General features: G+C 39.8%; 1 protein-coding gene across 2 annotated transcripts in view; it reads left to right on the top strand.

The window, feature by feature from the left end:
- Window positions 1–19,273, top strand: part of LOC129181009 (neural-cadherin-like) — a 148,883-nt gene that overhangs the window by 36,351 nt on the left and 93,259 nt on the right. For both annotated transcript variants that reach the window (XM_054775588.1, XM_054775587.1), the window contains exons 2-4: window positions 13,755–13,952; window positions 17,124–17,349; window positions 19,060–19,264. In XM_054775588.1, coding sequence (XP_054631563.1) covers window positions 13,755–13,952; window positions 17,124–17,349; window positions 19,060–19,264 — 629 coding nt within the window. The remainder of the gene's footprint in view (window positions 1–13,754; window positions 13,953–17,123; window positions 17,350–19,059; window positions 19,265–19,273) is intronic.

The following is a 19,273-nucleotide window of genomic DNA, read 5'->3' as shown; positions in this document are numbered from 1 at the left end:
CTTGCGCACCCGTGTTTGTTTGCATATCCCATGATGCATGCCGTGTTATCACACGCCGTGAAGAAATGTTATGAAAATCAAATTTAAAAAACAATGTAAAGTGTCCGAAAGACATAATGCCTAGAATGCTTGTGTTACTTGCCTTGACGGTAGTGTTAGCATTTCATGAACATATTTATTGGCTATCATGACAATTTATGACAGGGGTGTCCAACCTTTTTTCCAGTGAGGGCCACATAGTATATTATAAATATATTGTACTATATATATATTACTATTCACATGCATGCTGCACATGCATACATATACACACTCTCAGTACATACAGTATGTACTCCCCACATAACTCACTGATTTATCCATGGTGTTATCTTGCTGTTGGTTTTATTGCAGTGATGGTGATGTCGGCAATAAGATTATAGTTATTAGAGTTGTGTGCCTTACAATTAGTCATTTTGTTCACTATTGTGGTTAATATATTCATTACTACTACTACCAGTAATAACTATGACTGTTTCAATACAGTATTATTGCTGTGGCTGTTGATATTATCTTGTCATTTCCATTATGGTCTTTTTGGCAGTCAAAGACATTTGCTGATGTAGTACTGTTTGTTTCTATTGTTTTCTTATAGTCATTGCAATTGTTGTTGTTGTGCTCTGTATTGTCCCCATCTTGTCCCCGCGCAGCCCTGTGTCTACTTTTCTCTTCTTTTCTATCCCCTTCTGCTCCAGTCCGGCTTCTCCAAATTTGCACAACAATAAACATCCAATAAAGTCAAATAAATGTACAGACATTACCTTTATACTGTAGATCCTCTTTAGAGAATAATTCAATATTATTTGTAGGGTTTGTCGAAAATAGCACATAAACGGTGGTAACAAATTTATTTCATTAATTACATTAACATTTTTTGCGTCTTTAACGCATACGCATCAAGTCAACGGAGGCTGCGGCTGTCATACAACTTTATTCTGACCTGAACACGTCAACAGCAGCGCAATTCCACCATATCTGTATCTCCAACTCACAAACACGTCTTTTGTCTTGTCCCTTTGTCATCAGAAGTTCGGAACAACACTTCCTCATTGTCACTGAAAGACCGCGAGATGCATTCACGGACACTCCGAAAATGTTTTTAATATGCATGTATGTGTGATCTACATAAACATAAAGACAAAGAAAAACAGAAAGTGGATATTCTTAGCACTCATTAACATGACTCATACGGCGGAAGTACTATTAGTTACGTGCCCGCGGCATAGGCGAGTACGAAGTTGTGTCGCTACACTGAAGAAGGACAATGCCCCTTTTGTTCTTTTTTAGCTAACTTTTTAACTTAAACCTAAATTATGTCTCCCAAGCATGTGGCAGATTCTTCTGGTGGTAGCAAGCCAAAAAAAAAGCAAAGTGAAAACTTGAAATTGGGTATCGCAAAATGCTCAGTGGGGACTCGGAGACACCAACATTGACTGCATGCGACCACCATCAAGGATGGTATTTTTGGACATGTGAAATGATCTTCTACTCAGAAATGGACAGTGAGTGTCGTCCTGTCTTTACTGAAACTTACACCTCTGAAAAAAAAAGCCCATCTCTCCCTCTTGCAGTGTGCAAGGCAACCACAGGAGTTTAATTCTTGGATTTCATCTTTTTATTACCTCCTCCTATTTTTATCATGATATATGAAAAACAGAACTATCAGCTGTATGTATTTAAATGTAACGTTTAACTTTATACCCTGTGCCTGCTTAAGGGATATAAAGCACCAGCGTGTTGAGCTTTTGCGCCTGTCCAAATCCTCCCCTGTGAGTAAGCATGTCGGGGAGAAAAGTGGCTTGGTCAAATGGGCGAGCTCATCCATCCAAGCTATAAGGCAAATAATAAAAAAAAAACCAAAAAAAAAACTTTCATCTAATGGGCTCATGCTCTGTTGCTCATTTACATAGTAATTGCTGCACAGATTACTAAATGTGCTTGAATAGTTTTACATTATTGTTAAATATGAGGTGGCGGGGGACAACTTCATAGGTCTTTTGTTTAAAGTCATTTTCAAAGCACAAATTAGGCTGATTTTTGTATCACAATAAAAAAAAGACATTCTATGTAAAAATGTATGCTCATCAGCAGTCGGGGGCACCCCCATGTTGTCAGGATGGTACAATCTTGATCACGTGACACAGCGAGGTTAATGGTTGAATCAGACTCCTCGGAATCGAATAGTCAATTAACTGTACAATTGATGAAGTCTAAGTGCACATGCCGAGGACGCTTCTTTTATCATTTATTTCAATGTAATGTAACTGTCTTTCGTTCTTGTTTTACTCACACCTGTAGGCAAATTTCGTCACTAAAAAGTAATGATGTGAATCCCTTGCATACATGCATTGAGCACGTTTGTTCACAGGCTTACTGTGCCATTGTTGCTGCACAGTTCAGTATGTGTGGCAGCAGGGTCGCTAAGTTAATAGATTCCACATGCTGTTTAATCTCCAGCTGTCATCTTCACATTGCGCTTCAAGCCCTGAGCTTGTGTGTGTGCGTGCGTGAGTGTGTGTGTGTGTGTGTGTAAGACCACAAACATTTGATTGATACACAATATTAGTCCGTGTTGAGCTGGTATTTACTTTCCATTCATTGCATAAAAGATGGCACCCCTGAAATTCCCTGTCTCGGTCGAGCCATTGCCATTTTTGCTTGCAGATGCAAATTATTTAATTCACTGCAAAAATGTGTTTCTTCAAATGTTTCCCCAGTGGACAGGGGAAGCAAGGGATGCATATCCATACCCTTCTGATATTACTATTATTATAAATACTGCGTACTCTGTGTTGACATTACCCTCATGTGGTCTTTCCCGTACGCGTGTTAAAGCATGTTATTTTTTTCCCAACCATAGACGCTGTCAGCATCGTATATAAAAGAGATACACTCCTGATCAAAATTTAGAAATACATTTTGCACTGTTGGATCTTAAGGAGGTTCTAAGTACAGCTACTCTCTTGAATCTCTTGAAATGGGATTGACACGAAAATATTTTTTGAGTCAGCAATTTATTGCAAACATACATTAAATTGAAATAGGCTGTTCATCAGCTGATCAAAAGTTTCAGACCACAGCCTTTAAAAGACAAACTCTTGGCCAAAATGTGGATTCAGTGTCATTTTCTGTCAAGTACAGTTCACACTGTCATGACCTCTTGATGGCAAAGGCAAAAAAAGCTTTCTCTCTTTAAACACTGTGGGATCGTGGCGCTGCACAAGTAAGGCCTCGCTCAGGTTGGATGCAGTAAGACAGTCATTTGAAACTTTTTAAAAGATCCTCAAGTGGTAGACCCAAAATAATGAAGAGCCCATTGGTAATCCATCATGACGGGGGACTATTCTCAGCCCAAATGAAGGTTGTTAATAGTGCCAAGTGTAGTCCAATAACCATCAGACAGCATCTTTAAGAACAAAAAACGTCTTCTAAGGCCTCGTCTTCTTCAACGCCACAAAATTTGGAATTTTTGGAAAGAACGTTTTATTCTCTGAAGAGAAAAAATGTAACCTTGACAGTCATGATGGCTTCCAACGTTACTGGCATGACAAGGAGATGCCACCTGAGATGTATTCCACACGGCACAGTGGAGGGGGCGTCATCATGATCTGGGGATTCAGTGTAACAATGGAACTTCGGGTTGTGCAGGGGCGTCAAACAGCAGATGGCTATGTGGAGATGTTGCAGGGGGCATCCCTCATGACTGAAGGCCCTTGTCTGCGTGGTAATGTCAGTTCCCAATGCCCACCTGACAAAGGACTTCTTTCAGAGGAATAAGCTCACGCTTTTGGACCATTCTGCATGTTCCCCTGATCTAAATCCAACTGAGAACTTTTGGGGATGGAGGGGATGGCAAGTTTACAAACATGGACATCAGTTCCAGACAGTGGATGCCCTCTGTGAAGCAATCTTCACGACCTGGAGCAACATTCCCACTTGCTTCCTGGAAACACTGGCATCAAGCATGCCCAAACCAATTTTTCAGCTGATTAACAAGAATGGCGCAGCTACTCATTACTGAGTCCTTGTTTGAACATTGTATTTCTATTATTTCCACCGAATCCCGAAGAAGTCAGAAAAGCGGGAACAGCCCTTTGGTTCACACTGATACAGTATCTTCACCTAATACATTGGAATGCTTGACATTAATGGTAAGTAATTAATATATGTAACGGCCATTTGTTTTACTAATAAGTAAGATAACAATATTTATGTGTAACAGTATTATTTGCGCCATTGGTGTAATTCCCACGTTCACCAGCAGGGCACGCATGTATCTCACACACAGTGAGGACGTTGCTGATTCTCTCTGATTCACACAGAAGTTGATGAGACCAATTAATGTTCAAAAAGTTGCTAAAACAACACTTTGTTCGAGTTTTTGTAGATTTGAAGGATCCCTAATTCTGTGAGAGGGTCTATTATTCATCGCTGTTGTTTATTTGTCAAGTGAAAACTCTGGTGAGTGAAACTGTATTAGCCTCCTTAGCTTAGCATGCTAGTTGAAACTAACACAGCTGGTCGCTAACTTTATTGTGTCGTGTGTCACCAGTTTCTGTGAACAGAAATAAAACCAATCGGAGACATATTGATCGTATTGTGCATTTACATTTTGCATCGAAATCATTATTTTGTGAACATTACTGTGTTAAACAAGCTATTGCTATGTCGAAGCACTTGCTATAAAGCTAAGGGGGCACTTGTGTATTGCTGTTAAAGGGTAATGAGCAGCTACAGTATGTTGCCATTGTCATTTAATTTGTGTTTTGTGACTAAAGAACATATTATACTGTGTAGTTATTGAGTAGATATATTGAGATATGAGAACATGACAATTTTATTTTAATTAGAAATAACTACTGCTTCATGCAGGTTGGTTTTTTTTGGTTTGAGAGAAAAAAACCCTGAAGAAAGGCCAGATAGATGTGAGACCAACAAGACTGGGGAGGACGACGCAGGCTTACACACGGGGAGGGTGTGACATCAGTGATTGCGTCACGATGCCCTCTGCGTTGTGATCACCCCCTCCAGTAGTAAATGGTAAATTTCTGATTTGTCATATTTAAGTGCATATTTAAGTATATGGCAGTGCAGAGTGTGTGTCACTAGCGAGAGTCCACTTAGTCCTGCTTTTGTAATGTATGCATCTATATTTCTTCTGTACATCTACATCTTCGACAGGCTTTGCTTAATTTGTACTTGTCTTTCTAAAAGTGTCCTTAAATGTGGGCCTTTACTGATCCTCACATTTGCAGTCAGCATATGTATATATATGTTGTATGTTATATACTGTATATATGTTGCCATTCTGCCAGTTTCTTGCTGCACTTTACATGCACTCAGAAAATGCATGTTGTGTTTTACTCCTCAGAATAGGAACAATGAGGCCGTAGCCTGCATGCAGCAAAATGTGATGGGAATCTGTCATCAAGCTGGAAGACATCGTTGTCCTGATTGGAGGTGTGGAGGTTCTCAGTGATTTGGGGAGCACTGGACTCTTGTGCGAGCTTATCCTTCTCAATCAGGATGGACAAGCAATGTCCTCTATGACACAGTTCCTTAAAAAAAAAAAAACTTCTGAAGTAAGTTTGAAAAGATTTGTGTTGTTTGACTCTGAAGATTCCATTTAGAGTTAAGCAAGTGTTCTCTCAGGCTACTGTATTTTTCATGAAAATGCTATAGGTTGCAGTGATGTACCTTGTTGTGTGGGTGGAACTTACTCACTGCATAGTTTCTGAACACATTTACACAGTGATTGCACTACGTGAACATTTGTAGCAACAAAGATCTTAGAGTTGTCGTCTCCCAAAGTGAAGATTGCGGGTTTGATCCTCCGTCCTCCTGTGATTATGTCGAAGTATCCTTGGGCAAGATACTGAAACCCCAGTTGCTCCTGATGCTAGGTAAATGTGCTAGCAGTGTCAAAGTGCTTTGAGTGCCGTGACGGTGGAATAAATGGCGCTACTGAAATGTTAATTGGAATGAATACGTAACAGTTTTATAAGTCTTTCTTCTTTTTGTTTTTACTATTTACAAAATATCAAAGTCTGACGCGTGGAACAAAGTGGAACATCAGTTAGCGTATGCCTCGGTTAGTGTGTTTTTCAGTTAGCATGCAATATGTTGTCATGTTATTAATACACAGCATGAGTCCAACTGTGTTGATGTACAGTATTTTTATCGCAAAATGTCCTTGTTGGCATGCTATTAGCTGGCGAATGCATGGGAGCAGGAAGCGGAAGTCAGGTCCATCACCCACCTATGACATCATCAGCGGTTGACTCTGTAGTTCTTTGCTTACTAACAGTTACGCCACAAGTCTTAAAAATGTTAACACTAAACATTTTTTATAGGTTTAAAATTATACTTTTATTGGAATAACGCAATTGTAAAAGCATGTAAATAATCAATGAAAGGGATAAATGAACATTTAAGCTTACTTTTTCCCTCAATGAAGATGTGATTCTTGACAAAGACACCATGTAGCAGCGACACCTTCCTGTTTTGCTATGAGTTATTTCTTGAATTCTATAGTGTTTCTCAAAATGCTGGCTCCATTATGGTTTACTGAATTCAAGAAACCGCGAAACACAAAGTTCATCTACTTGCAACATCATGTCTTTGGCGACAATCACATCTTCAATGAAGGGAAAAGTCACCTTAAATGTTCATTTATCCCTTTCATTCGTCATTTACATGAATGATCAATTGTGTTCTACATGTCAAACTATATTTATAAAACTATAAAACATGTTTTGTCTTAAGATTTTTGGCTTTTTGGAAAGGATAAATTGGATTTACATTATTTCTTATGGGAAAAATTGATTTGGTTAGCGTATGTTTTGGTTAGAGTCGGACCTTCTGGAACGGATTCAAGACACTAACCAAGGTTCCACTGTATACACTTCAGTGTAAAAAACAATGCAAAAAAAAGGCAATTGTTTTCTGTTTTGTTAGTTTCTTTCCAAACTTTTATTGCCTAGAGTATTTTGTAGATTCAGAGTATTATTGAGTATTATTGTGTTTTTATAAATGCTTTTTTATGTAATGTCACATGATGTCACAAATCCTGAAAGTAGATGTTAAATTTAAACCTGTAGTGATTATCACATGCAGCACGACTTTGGTTAGAAAAAAGTTTTCTCGAAGCCTCTATATTAGGATTTGAACGTAAATACATCACACCTACAGTAAATCACTACTGAGGTAAATACAGTACTTACCATGTGACTTGGGCCGCTTACTGTCTTCATCTGTACTTGCATTTAACTTGACAATTGAGCATTGATTTGAGCAATGAAATGTTTGTTTACATGTGCTTGATCCTTCTCACGGTGACTTCAATTGAGCGAAAATTGTCCTGCTTGTACGGTAAATGTAAATTGTCACTTGCTGGTCTTAGCCTGGTGCTAAGGTGGCATGAGATGGTAAAAGTGTCCAGAAATGAGAAGGAGGAGCTGTCTGCAAATTTCAGTGTTAAATAAAATGTTGAAATTGTTGTGGATCTTGTGTGTGTGTTTCTTGCATGTTAGTGGACTTTGTCATTTCATTGAAACAAATCCTTTACTAGCGCTATCTACGAAAACAAGATTAAAACTAGCAAAACCCACGTTTGTTCATTCAATATTACCGGCATAAGTAAAACAGGCAAAGCCCGCAGTATTTCATAGAACAAGTATATTAACAAATATACTAGACAAACTAAGGGCAAACATTTTAGTTAAATGAAAAGCAAAGCATTTGATGTGAAATATTAACATGACTTTCAATCAACTAATCTACACTGTGTTCATATAACACTATGATAACACATCCATTTAACTTCATTTGTTTATGTGGCATTTAGGTGGCAAGATACAATTACGTTAAACCAAGAATTTCCTTTTTGAGTGCAACTGGTCTTAACATTTTGCTCAGGAGTGTATATCTCCACATCCCAAAGTAGATTTACTTGAGTCCATTGCATCACACCAACACTCCTTCCTTTTCACTGCTCTATATGTCCCTCTGTGGATCTTCGCATGTTCTGTATCTGTGATCCTCTGTTTTATTGTTTGCTTTCATCCCCCATCCCACACACAGTGAGTGTCCTTTTACCGTGGGCAGAGAATACTGTATGTGTGCACAGGCAGTGTATATGTGCACAGAGGCACTTGAGACAACTTTTTTTCCCATTCCGGGAAGCCACTTAACAACTTTATATAGCAACTACCCAAGGAGAGGATTAGCAGTAGGAAACATAAACACAATGGCTTAGCAAGATGCAACACACATGCACAACACACCATATTCATTGTACACTTTGCACCTTTGTCGTCCACCTCTTTATGATATATCATTATGCCTGCAAATGCTCTTATGCTTTACGGCCTTGTAGTGTACAGTGCAGAGTCCCGAGACTAAGCACACTTGACTAAATATCCAGTGAGGCCACGTTCTGTTATTTGATCCAATCTTGTCTCTTGGCCAGGTGGGGGCCGTACACCTTGGTGGCACTTGTGGAGTCGCTCATAGCTGCTTTGCAACACACAGCACGAGGAGAGAAGTCGCACACTTGTTGCGATAAGAAATATTGGATATACACTCTCCCTGGCTGCATGCATACTCATACATATATACGCACTTCATTATCATTCCAGAACTGATAGGCTTTAATTATCTGCCTTGGCTCTGATTAGTGTCTGTAACAGGCTAATTAGATGGAGCCTTGTAAAATCATCACCACTATTACCGAGAGACATGAACAAGCAAGAAGCAAGGAATGTGTCTTCTCGCAGAGATTTGATAGTCACCTAAATGTTAAGTGATAAGACTCTGATTTCTATTTTGATTCAGTGACTTTTGCACTAGAATCTTTATCCTTTAACGGTATTCATCAAGTGGATTGTTCTCCCTTACGAAGCGGGATGATCACGCTTAAATTGCATAAACCGGCCCTGTCGACATTTAGGAGATACCATCTGAGTATTGATTCGTTTCTCAGCCTCTACAATACAGTGGCTATTTATCTGAAAAGGAACTATCGCCAGATCCGACCCAGAACTTTTCTCACTACAGAGCAACTTTAAAGCCTGAGCAGAAAGATAGATTAATTCTTTTCCCTTTACTTCTTCCTCCGCCTGTTATTATCCCTCTAACAATCCCTTTAGGAGCTGTCACACACTTTGCAGCCATTATATTTCTGTTGTGAGCTCTCCAGAGTGTAACATAATGTATTTCCCATCAAAATGCATCTTAACAGCGAGCCAGTTAAGAAATGTAATATTAGCATCTGTTTTCAATGTTGCAACACATGCAAACAGAAATTTGTTTCTACAAGTGAATGACCTGTCATCGTCCCTGTACAGCAGGGGTGTTCATTCGGAAAAATCAAAGGATGGATGAGACACTTATATTTTACATTTTGTAAAGGAGCCCATGCAGATATGCTAAGGAGTGATATATATTTAAAGAAAAAACAGCTTACATCTCAGCTTTGTGATATACAGTGGGTGAAAAAGCATATTGTTTTGTTTCTCATAATACAACTTAAAAAAATAACTTAAAAATACATTTTAATTAGATTTTTTATGTATTTATTTTTTATTTAAAATGTAATTAAAAAAATTAAATTATTATATTTTTTCCTGATAATATTATGACTTTATTGCAATGAAATATTTTTTTTCCTCATAATATTATGACTTTGTTGTCCTAATATTTCATTTTTATTCTCATAAAATTAAAAACTTCTGGGTTTTTTTTCCAATTTATTTTTTTTTTCTTTTCCTTTTTTTGCTTAATTGTATTTTCATAATATGCAGGTCAATAAAAAATCACCTGCACATGCAAATGGCCCCATGGCCACATTTTGGACACCCCTCATGTACAGTAGTCCCTTGTTTATCGCAGTTAATTGGCTCCAGACCCGACTGTGATAAGTCAATTTCCGCGAAGTAGGTTTACCTTATTTAAAAGTGAAATATTTTTGTAGTCAGAGCATAGAAAACCCTCTAAATTGAGACCCTCTAAATATGGGTTTTAACATTATTACAGCCCTCTAGACATGAACTAACACCGCTATAGTCACCTTTACACTGCTATTGCCCAATATTGTAGACATAATAAGAGTAAATTTAAGACATAAATAAGACTCCTGTTTGTGTGTGCTGCTATAAATGCGTTTGCTAGGGGAGCTGAGTGCCAGGCGGCCATTCGGTGACGTCTGGGTTTCAGAGGTGACTTTTAGCTCGGCGTGGGTTACAACCGCAGTAGCTCATGTTTTTTGAGGGATTTTTATGAGAGATTACTGTGCCCGTTGTGAAATCATTCAAACCTGCAATAAAAGCCTGTTGTTCTGATGATCAAGTCTGGTGCTTTAGTGTCTCACTGAACATTACAGTAACATTACTGACAACTTGTGACCAGTGTATCCTACACTTCATTCATACCATCTTTGAATGGGTCTTCTGAATGCCTTCAATATATATTTGACTTCATTTATTAATTCGTATGCTTCAAATTGCTTAGTTATTAAAATAATTGTGTGGCATGCGCTTAACAAATCATACATTGATGAATGACACATGCTTCTTAAAAATTAAGAGGGATTTTAAGAACGAGCTGTTCATGAATGAAAGCCAGTGTTTTTCCAGGGACAGCAGGTGGATTAATAAGTGGATTAAAAAGTACATATATAGCCTCCAGCCACACGCAGGAGACCTTTTACATAATGGGATTTGAAATCCCATAGCCATAGTTACTTTTAGCCCTTGGGTCGCTCACCTGTGTGTGTGTGTGTGTGTGTGTCTGTGTGTGTGTAAGTGTAAGCCAGTGTATGTGTTAGTGTAAACCGGTGTTTGACTTTGCAAGTGGGGCGTTTGTGAAAAAGCAACAAGAAGACAGAGACGTGCTAATCAGCTGAATCAGGTATCAAGTTGGCAGGCGTGTGTCTGTGTGTGATATCATGCGGCGGCATGGGTTCCTTCTTTTCTGGGTTGAAGCAGATGGCCTGCTGAACTGCTTGGCATCTCATCTGACATTTCTTCATGCCACATGGACACAAGATCATAGCTAATATTTGCGAAAATAGTGCCTTAGTTCTACTGCTCGGTCTAATAATTGCTCCACTTTTGCACCATGAAACCGCGTAATGACATCAACAGCAGTACCTGACTGGACAGTACCACACTGCACAGCATGTACCATTAGTACTGTACCATACTGACACAACTGCAGTGGATCCCCGTGCATTCGTGATATTTTGGTAAAAATATTTTCTCTGGATATATGCTGTTTTTTCTGCAGCTTTATGCTTTACTGATAATTTTTTTTACTCAAGTGTTGAATCTTTGCACTTTGTTCCGTGGTCCTTGAACGCACCACCACGCAACCATGTCTGGATGCAACATGATTCCATTTGTTCATAGATCGTCTTACATTATCAATGATTAGTGGTGAGTACCTATTAGGGATGCGTGGCAGTTTTGCGAAACATTTTGGACTCGATAGTAGGTGTGGAACATAACTTCCACAAAAAGCGGAGATCTCCCGTATGTGAAGCTATGCCGTATACTCTAAAAAAAAAAGTGAACAAGGTCGGACACCCACTGCTTTTCTGTGTATTGACTAATGAACCCCTAGTGCTTAACAACACACATATTGAGGTCGTTGGTCATGTTTTTTGTTGACTTTTACCTAAAAGGCTATGGCGTGTGACTCTGGAAGAATATTTCTTACTTGCCAACACTCTGGAGTGCTGCATAGCTGTTGTGGTGTGGTTTGTGTCACGCCCCAGTCAGTTAGTTAAATGCTACACTTCCATAATTTCAGCCATTTAATTCATTTCTGTGTGTTTATTGTGGCATACAGTATAATTAATGCAATTGGAAGGCTGAGCAGTGGGAGCAAAATAACTTCATCATTTTCATGCAAGATTAGAAAGTATTTGCATAGTGTATAACACCCCTTTTCATTGTCATCGAGATTTTTTTTATTTTCAAGTGCTTGTGTGCTGTTGTTCACTGTTTTGTTTTTGTGCAACTCCCCTTTTTTGATGTCTCAACCCTACTTTAAAAATCAAACAATTCTCAAAATGTACCCAAAGATCTGTGTGTATACAGTATATATAAAAAAGAACTCCCCATCTTGCATAACAGTTTGAGAAACAATCCATGGCAACATCCAATTTTCCCAATGATATCACTATGTTCTTTTTCATGTAGATAGTATGAATCCCTGATAATCAGGCCAAGCTATGCTTCATGGTGACTGCTGCTGTGTATACTTGCTGTCAAACCTGGAGTACGGCACACCAGTTGGTAATTGGATTCAGGGAATCTTCTTAGTCACTACAGAGGCAAAGTGAGCTGGGAACAAAATGCCTGCAGTCATGAGGCATCGTCCTGAACTCCCAAGGGACGATAAAAGCAACGTTATAGAGATTTGCGAGAGAAGGCGTTGTCCCATTGGACCCTAGGTGTTTGGATGAGCGTCTTCATGGAGAACGCAAGCAAAATTTCTGCTAGAGAGTCTATTTTCCATAAAGCTTTTCTCATCGTTGTATGAGCAGTGCTCAACTCTGAAGGGAGGCAGCACAGTGACTCAGTGTTTAACACTTGCCTCACAGCAATAAGGTTCTGGGTTGGAGTTGGTGTTGGTTTTGGCCTCAACTGAGCATCTGCATTTAATATACGGACATTTTATTTACTCTATGCTGCAAAAAGCAAGTGTAAAAAATGAAAAACATTGAATTAAAAAAATTAAAAAAGAAAAAAATTAATTTGGAAAAAAAAAATTGTATTTCATAGGGCCCTACATATGAGGTACCCCGTCTAACCACGAGGTAAGGAAACATAATACTATGGCTTCTCCAAAATAGTCAATAATTCAAGACAGCCGCGAAATGAGCCCAAATGGCTATTTTGAAGCTGAAAGTTGCCAACCCCTGCCCTAGATGGACCAAATCAATATGAAGCAAACACAGTTAGCGGGTTTGTCCGCAACATGTCAGAAAAGAGGCAAAAATGTCGACCACTGTTGTTCCAAAGTCAAAGCTGATGTGTGTGAATATCTTGTTTTGCCTAACACACAAAGACAATAATAGATCTGCTTTCATGGATGACTAAGAAAAAAAAGAAAAATATTCACATTTGAAATCAGAGAATGTTTACATTTTTAAAACAAAAAAATAATTGATGAAATACCAAAAGAGCTGTTGATTAATTCGATTAATTAATGATTGATTAATCATCTTTTCCACTATCTTCAAAGCTTCTTACATCAAAGAGTAATTGTACTTTAGTTGAATTATGTATTATTTATTCATTTATTGAATTCTCTTTATAGTTGTATGACAGTTGGGAAGTATGTTAAGCAGCGTCATGAAACATAGTGTTCAACTTTCCAGTGCATGATTTATTTTTACAATTTTTTACAAGTGTTTCACATGAAGAGAGACTGGCAAAGCAAGAATATTACTGTGCGGTGTTTATGAAATGCTACACGTCAGTGCATCACTTAATGATGGGAGTCTTCTCACTTCAAAAGTGCCTTGTTTTTTTTTGCTTTTATGCGTCTTTTTACATGATGATGAAATATGCATTCTCAGCTGACTGGCTGCTTGTTGGTGCTCCACATTCTACTGGCTGCTTGTCTACACTCGACACACATGCTTACATGACAGCTGTCACTTTCAGAAGTCATAGCTCCGTCATTTTCTCTGCCCTTTCCCCCAGGCTCTGACTGGTACCTGAGCAAGGTGAAGCTGACAATCACCGATGTCAATGACAATGTCCCAGAGTGGAATATGAAGCCTTTCCCGTACCAGGCTGGAGTGTCCCCCGATGCCCCTGCAGGAACCTTTGTCTACCAGCTCCAGGCTCTTGACGGGGACGAGGGCAGTAGCGGAGAGGTGGAATACTTTTTGGGTGATGGTAAGATTTGGGTTGTTCATATTCACACATTGAAATGCATGTGTGGGAAAAAGCAGGCAGAGCTGTTGCGCTTGACGCGCTGTGGACCCATAGGAATAAATCTAAGTAGTCAGGCCACGGCACAGTCACTCAGACAGCCAGCTAGAGGCGTTCACACAATCATTCATGCATTCATACGCTATGAAGGCGTCCATTAGTTTTTTTGTCTCTATTCCAACATCTATCTCAGCCCCAGTATCTCTTTCCTACGCACGCACAGTCCCATTTACAGCCAGAGGCCTTCACACATTTGTTCGTTCTCTTATCATACATACACTCCTGCGTATCTGCCTCCTTCTCTGTTTCTGACACGTAGACAATCACAAAAGCACACTATTGTGTTGGAAGTCTGCCAAAATACGAGACCCCCTGGTGGTTGTGGGGATAGAGGTTTGTTGGCATGTCAGAGAAGGGGGTTGCACTAATCTTCCCAATGGGGTTTTACAAAACACTACTGACTTCCCTCTGATTTACATTAGTCCATTGCACAGCTCCCTGATGCAAGCGCAAGCATAATTGCCAAAGGACAGCCGTGCCCCATGCATGCTCAGAACTACTGTAAGGAGCAAGGTCTTCTTCAAACAGCGTGCGCCAAATACTTTTTTTCCCTCTTCAAAGCAATTCAAACCATTCAAGATCATTTATTTAACCCTCGCATTATGTGCTTAGATCCAAAACCCTCAAGAGGATGAGAATCAGCGAGGCAAGGCTGTCTGACCCCATTTTAAGCTTTGCCGCTGACAGAAATTGTGATTGTTTGCTGACATTAGCTGGGGAAATAATTCCACTGCAAAAGAGTATTTAATTGGGAGTGATACGTACATCAAATCGTACTGTCATATTTGTCTTTGGCGCCTCCATGTATTGTGTATGGAAATAGTAATCGAATTAATTTATTAATCAATCCTTAGCCTTCATTTCCCCCAGAATCAGAATTTTTTTGGAAAAAATCTATGCTTCAATCTATTTGAAATAGTTTTCTGCTCTAACAAACCACACCTGTCACATCACCTTCACTGATCTCAAGGCCGCCTTTGACACAGTCGACCGACATGGCCCACACTGCGGAACATTCTCCACAACCTTGCCCTTCCACCAAAGCTAATCAGAATCTTTATGATGTTGTATGACGGCGCCGAGAGCTGTGTTCATGTAAACAACAGCTTGACCGACTGCTTCCCCATCGCCGCTGGTGTCCGCCAGGGTTGCGTGGCCGCACCAGACCTGTTTTAACTGTGTTATTGACTATCTGATGATGACAGTGTGCACCCCCACTTCCCTACGTCCTAACCGACCTGGACTACACCAACTACATTATCCTGTTCTGCTGCTCATACGCTGAGCTGGAGGGAGCCCTTTGTGTTTTCAATGAGGAGACCATGAAGCTGGGACTGCATGTCAACTGGTACAAAACCAAACAAATGCATGTTGGTGATGGTCCTGTTCCACCCATCGTCTTTAGCTCTGAGCCTACTGAATTTGTCTTGTCGTTGGTTTACCTGGGTTCACAATTCACTGATTCTGGAGGCATACTGCCCGAGGAGAACAAACAGCGAGGAATGGCTGTCATGCAAGGCCCGTAGAGACCACTTGCACACATAATTGTATATCTAATATATCACTTTAGAGTGAAACCTTGCTTAGTGTCATTATTCCCTTCCGGAAGGTCTGACTATAACTGAAACAGACGTTAACCAAATAAATGTTTCCCATAAGACATAATGTAAATCCAATTAATCTGTTATTTATCATTTTTTTAGAATTTAAAGTGAAATAGGTTGTTAAGCTGATCAAAAGTTTAAGATCACAGCCTTTAAAAGCCAAAATCTTGGAATAAATGTGGATTTGATGTCATTTTCTGCCAGGTATTCCTACTGTAATGATCTATTGATGGCAAAGGTTAAAAAGCTTTCTCTCTTTGAACGTGGTGAGATTGTTGAGCTACATAAGTAAGACCTCGTGCAGCCCGCCATTGCTGCTGAGGTTGGAGACAGTAAGACAGTCATCTGAAATTTCTTTAGGATGTTATAGGTGTTATGGAGCAAAAAAGTCAAGTGGTAGACCCCCAAAAAATGTCACGGGCCCTGAGACGGAGGATCCTATTGGCTGTCCGTCAAGACAGGGACCATCCTCGGCCCAAATGAAGGTTGTTACCGGTGCCGAGTGCAGTTCAATGTTTTCCACATGGCCCAGTAGAGGGGGCTCCATCGTCATCTGGGCTGCTTTTTCCTTCAATGGAACAATGGAGCTTCAGGTTGTGCAGGGGTGTCAAACGGTAGTGGCTATGTGGACATATTTGCAGGGGGGCATCCCTCATGGCTGAAGGCCCTCATCTGTGTGGTAATGACTGGCTTTTTCAACAGGACAACGCTGCAGTTCATAATGCCCTCCTGACAAAGGACTTCTTCCAGAGGAATAAGCTCACTCTTTTGGACCATCCTGTGTCCCTGCTCTAAATCCAATTGAGAGCGTTTGGGCCTGGATGGCAAGAGAAGTTTACAAAAATGGACATCAGTTCCAGACAGTGGATGCCCTCCGTGAAGCCATCTTCACCACCTGGACAAACATTCTCACTAGTTTCCTGGAAACACTGGCATCAAGCATGCCCAAACCAATTTTTCAGCTGATTAACAAGGATGGTGCAGCTACTCATTACTGAGTCCTTTTTTCAACATTTTATTTCTACTTTAGGGAGGTTTCAAGGTGTTTTGAGCTATGGTTTTAAACTTTTGAGCAGCTGATGAATAGCCTATTTTGTCTCACTGTCAGTTTTTGTTTTTGCATTTTGAAGCTCTACTTAGAACTTCCTTAAGATCCAACAGTGCAAAATGTAATTTTTTCAACTGCTCTTACAATGTTGATCAGGAGTGTACAATGCTGGTATGGATGTTTGCAATTTAAAAATGATCTTGAAAACATAATGAATTGAAAGTATATTCTTCTTATTGCTGATCAAGGAAGATTAGTCTTTTGCCCATTTTTATTAATAACACGGGTGCGAAGAAAAGAGAATCTCGTTTGAAGCTCTCGTTTGGGTGGCAGTAATTGCTGGTATTCAAGCTACTGTAGCTATTTGCATGCTATTGGTTCTTCTTCTGTACTTGAAAATAATGTGTGTATATTTACTTGCAGGAGGTGATAGCTGCTTTGCTGTGGACAGGAAGACAGGTCAGGTGGTGACCACAGGCCACATGCTTCAGAGGGGCAGAGAGTACTTGTTAAGTGTAGTGGCCACTGATGGCTTGGGCGGCCGCAGTGCACCCGCTATGCTCTCTGTAGTCGCCGGAGCCAGAGCGCCGCAGTTCACCAATACGAGTTACTCCATCTCCATACCAGAGAACACGCCTGAAGGACAGCCGTGAGTAGAGCATGTGTAAACAGGAATGAATTATGGCTGATGCACGCAAGCAACATCGTTATCTTTCCACAGTGGTAGTGCTCTGCCTTTAGCACCTAGAAAACTGAAAAACAGCATAATGACGCGGTGATGTTGCCCTTTGACTTTTTTAGATATGATATTCCTTCAATCATTGTATTTTATTATAGATAATCAGCCTTATCAAATCTATGTATCAGATGTCAAATTGGCCTAAACCAGGGGTGTCTTTTCACCAAGGGCCCCATACTTAAAATCAAAAGATGCAGGGAGCCACGTTGATATTTTTATACATTTTTCAAAATGTTAAAAAAAGGCTAAGACAGAGCGTTGTGTTATTATTAGTGTGTATTAGCATTTGTGCCAAGATTTCAGCTTTTTCACTTCACATTCTGCCTTTGTCTCTATTTTTTCCCAATTACTTTGTTTTTTATTTTATTTCTACACTGTGCCGCGGGCCAATAAAAAACAAGTCGCTGCCCCAAATGGCCGACGGGCCACACTTTGGGCACCCCGACCTTTTGATGCTTCATCCGAGAGTCACCTTTTTTGTGCCCAGTAGTATGAAATTCTCACAAAATATCCTATTTGATCCCATATTATGGAATCAGATGTGAAAATTAGTGATGACCCAAAACAGTCCATCTAACGAGTCTAACGTGATTTCCTTTAGGTGTCCAGAAATATGGCAATACGGACGATACGGACGGTCAACTCAGAATTCTCAGAAATTTCATGTCAATGAATGATGCTATCGCTAACTTAGACATAAAAGACCTGTATTGCTTAATTTACTCAAAAATTGTGTAGAATATAAAGCCCCACTTTATTATGCAAATATGACATTAGAGCAATCTGATGTGAAGTACTACAATCAAAAACAGTGTTGCCAGATGGGAAATGATAAATTATCATACCAGAAGCTATTTTTAAGGGAAGTTATTGTCCATACCTGATTTGACCATTTGCTACAGTAAAATATTGCCACAGACCGTGTGTGTATTGCATTTTGACCGTGACTGGTCAAATACAGAAAGAAACCTCGGATGCTTAGTGCTTAGTGCGCACTTAGTGCACTGAGTTGGATCATGGCACCTGCCAGTTTCTTTTTCTCAGCATGTCGCCAATAATATTAATGTTGCAGAAACATTTATTGTACATAGTAATACGATATAATAATATGATCCACTGATCATTGGTTTCCAAACCTTAGTCTTGCCTTTGGTTGTCTTCTACAACATGAAACAAGTAACACGTAACAATGCTGATAGAGTTTTAGTGTATTATTTCAACAACAATAATAAAACATACAATTGTGCAGAAAGGCAGCCATAAAAACCTTGAATAACACTTAAATGCACCTGCTTGTGATGCTGCTCCCTTAGGTCCCTGCAACAGACTCACAGTAAACTGACACATCATCATGCACCATTAGGGGAGTACAAACCGGTTTAACCATAGAAATGAACACCAATATCCACATAAGTGAATTTCATTATTACAAAGTACTGACAAGTGCAAACGGACTGTATTCTTATTAGTTGCCCAATGGGCCATGTCGTCATTGATTTCAGTGCTGTACGCAGATGCAAATGTAAAAAGACAATAATTGCATGTAACGTGCATATTTTATTCTTTGCAATTTGAATATTAAGTTATTTTTCCCCCAATGATTTTGTCTTTCTTCTGCAGTTTCCTAGCTGTGTTTGCCATTTCCTTCCAAAAGCAGCCCATCAGCTACAGCCTGCTGATCAATCCAAGCAGCCTTTTCAGCATTCAGCAGGAGTCAGGGGAGATCAGTCTGACCCGGACGCTGGATTACGAGAGTGACCAGCGACGGTACCTACTGATGGTGCGAGCCAGCGAGGAACCGGGCAGCCTGAGCACGGCCACAGAGGTTAGTTTC

The sequence above is a fragment of the Dunckerocampus dactyliophorus genome, chromosome 5, assembly GCF_027744805.1.
Source record: "Dunckerocampus dactyliophorus isolate RoL2022-P2 chromosome 5, RoL_Ddac_1.1, whole genome shotgun sequence".
NCBI classification, from domain to species: domain Eukaryota; kingdom Metazoa; phylum Chordata; class Actinopteri; order Syngnathiformes; family Syngnathidae; genus Dunckerocampus; species Dunckerocampus dactyliophorus.
Note: the sequence above shows the minus strand (reverse complement) of the source record. Positions and strands in the feature narration are given on the sequence as shown.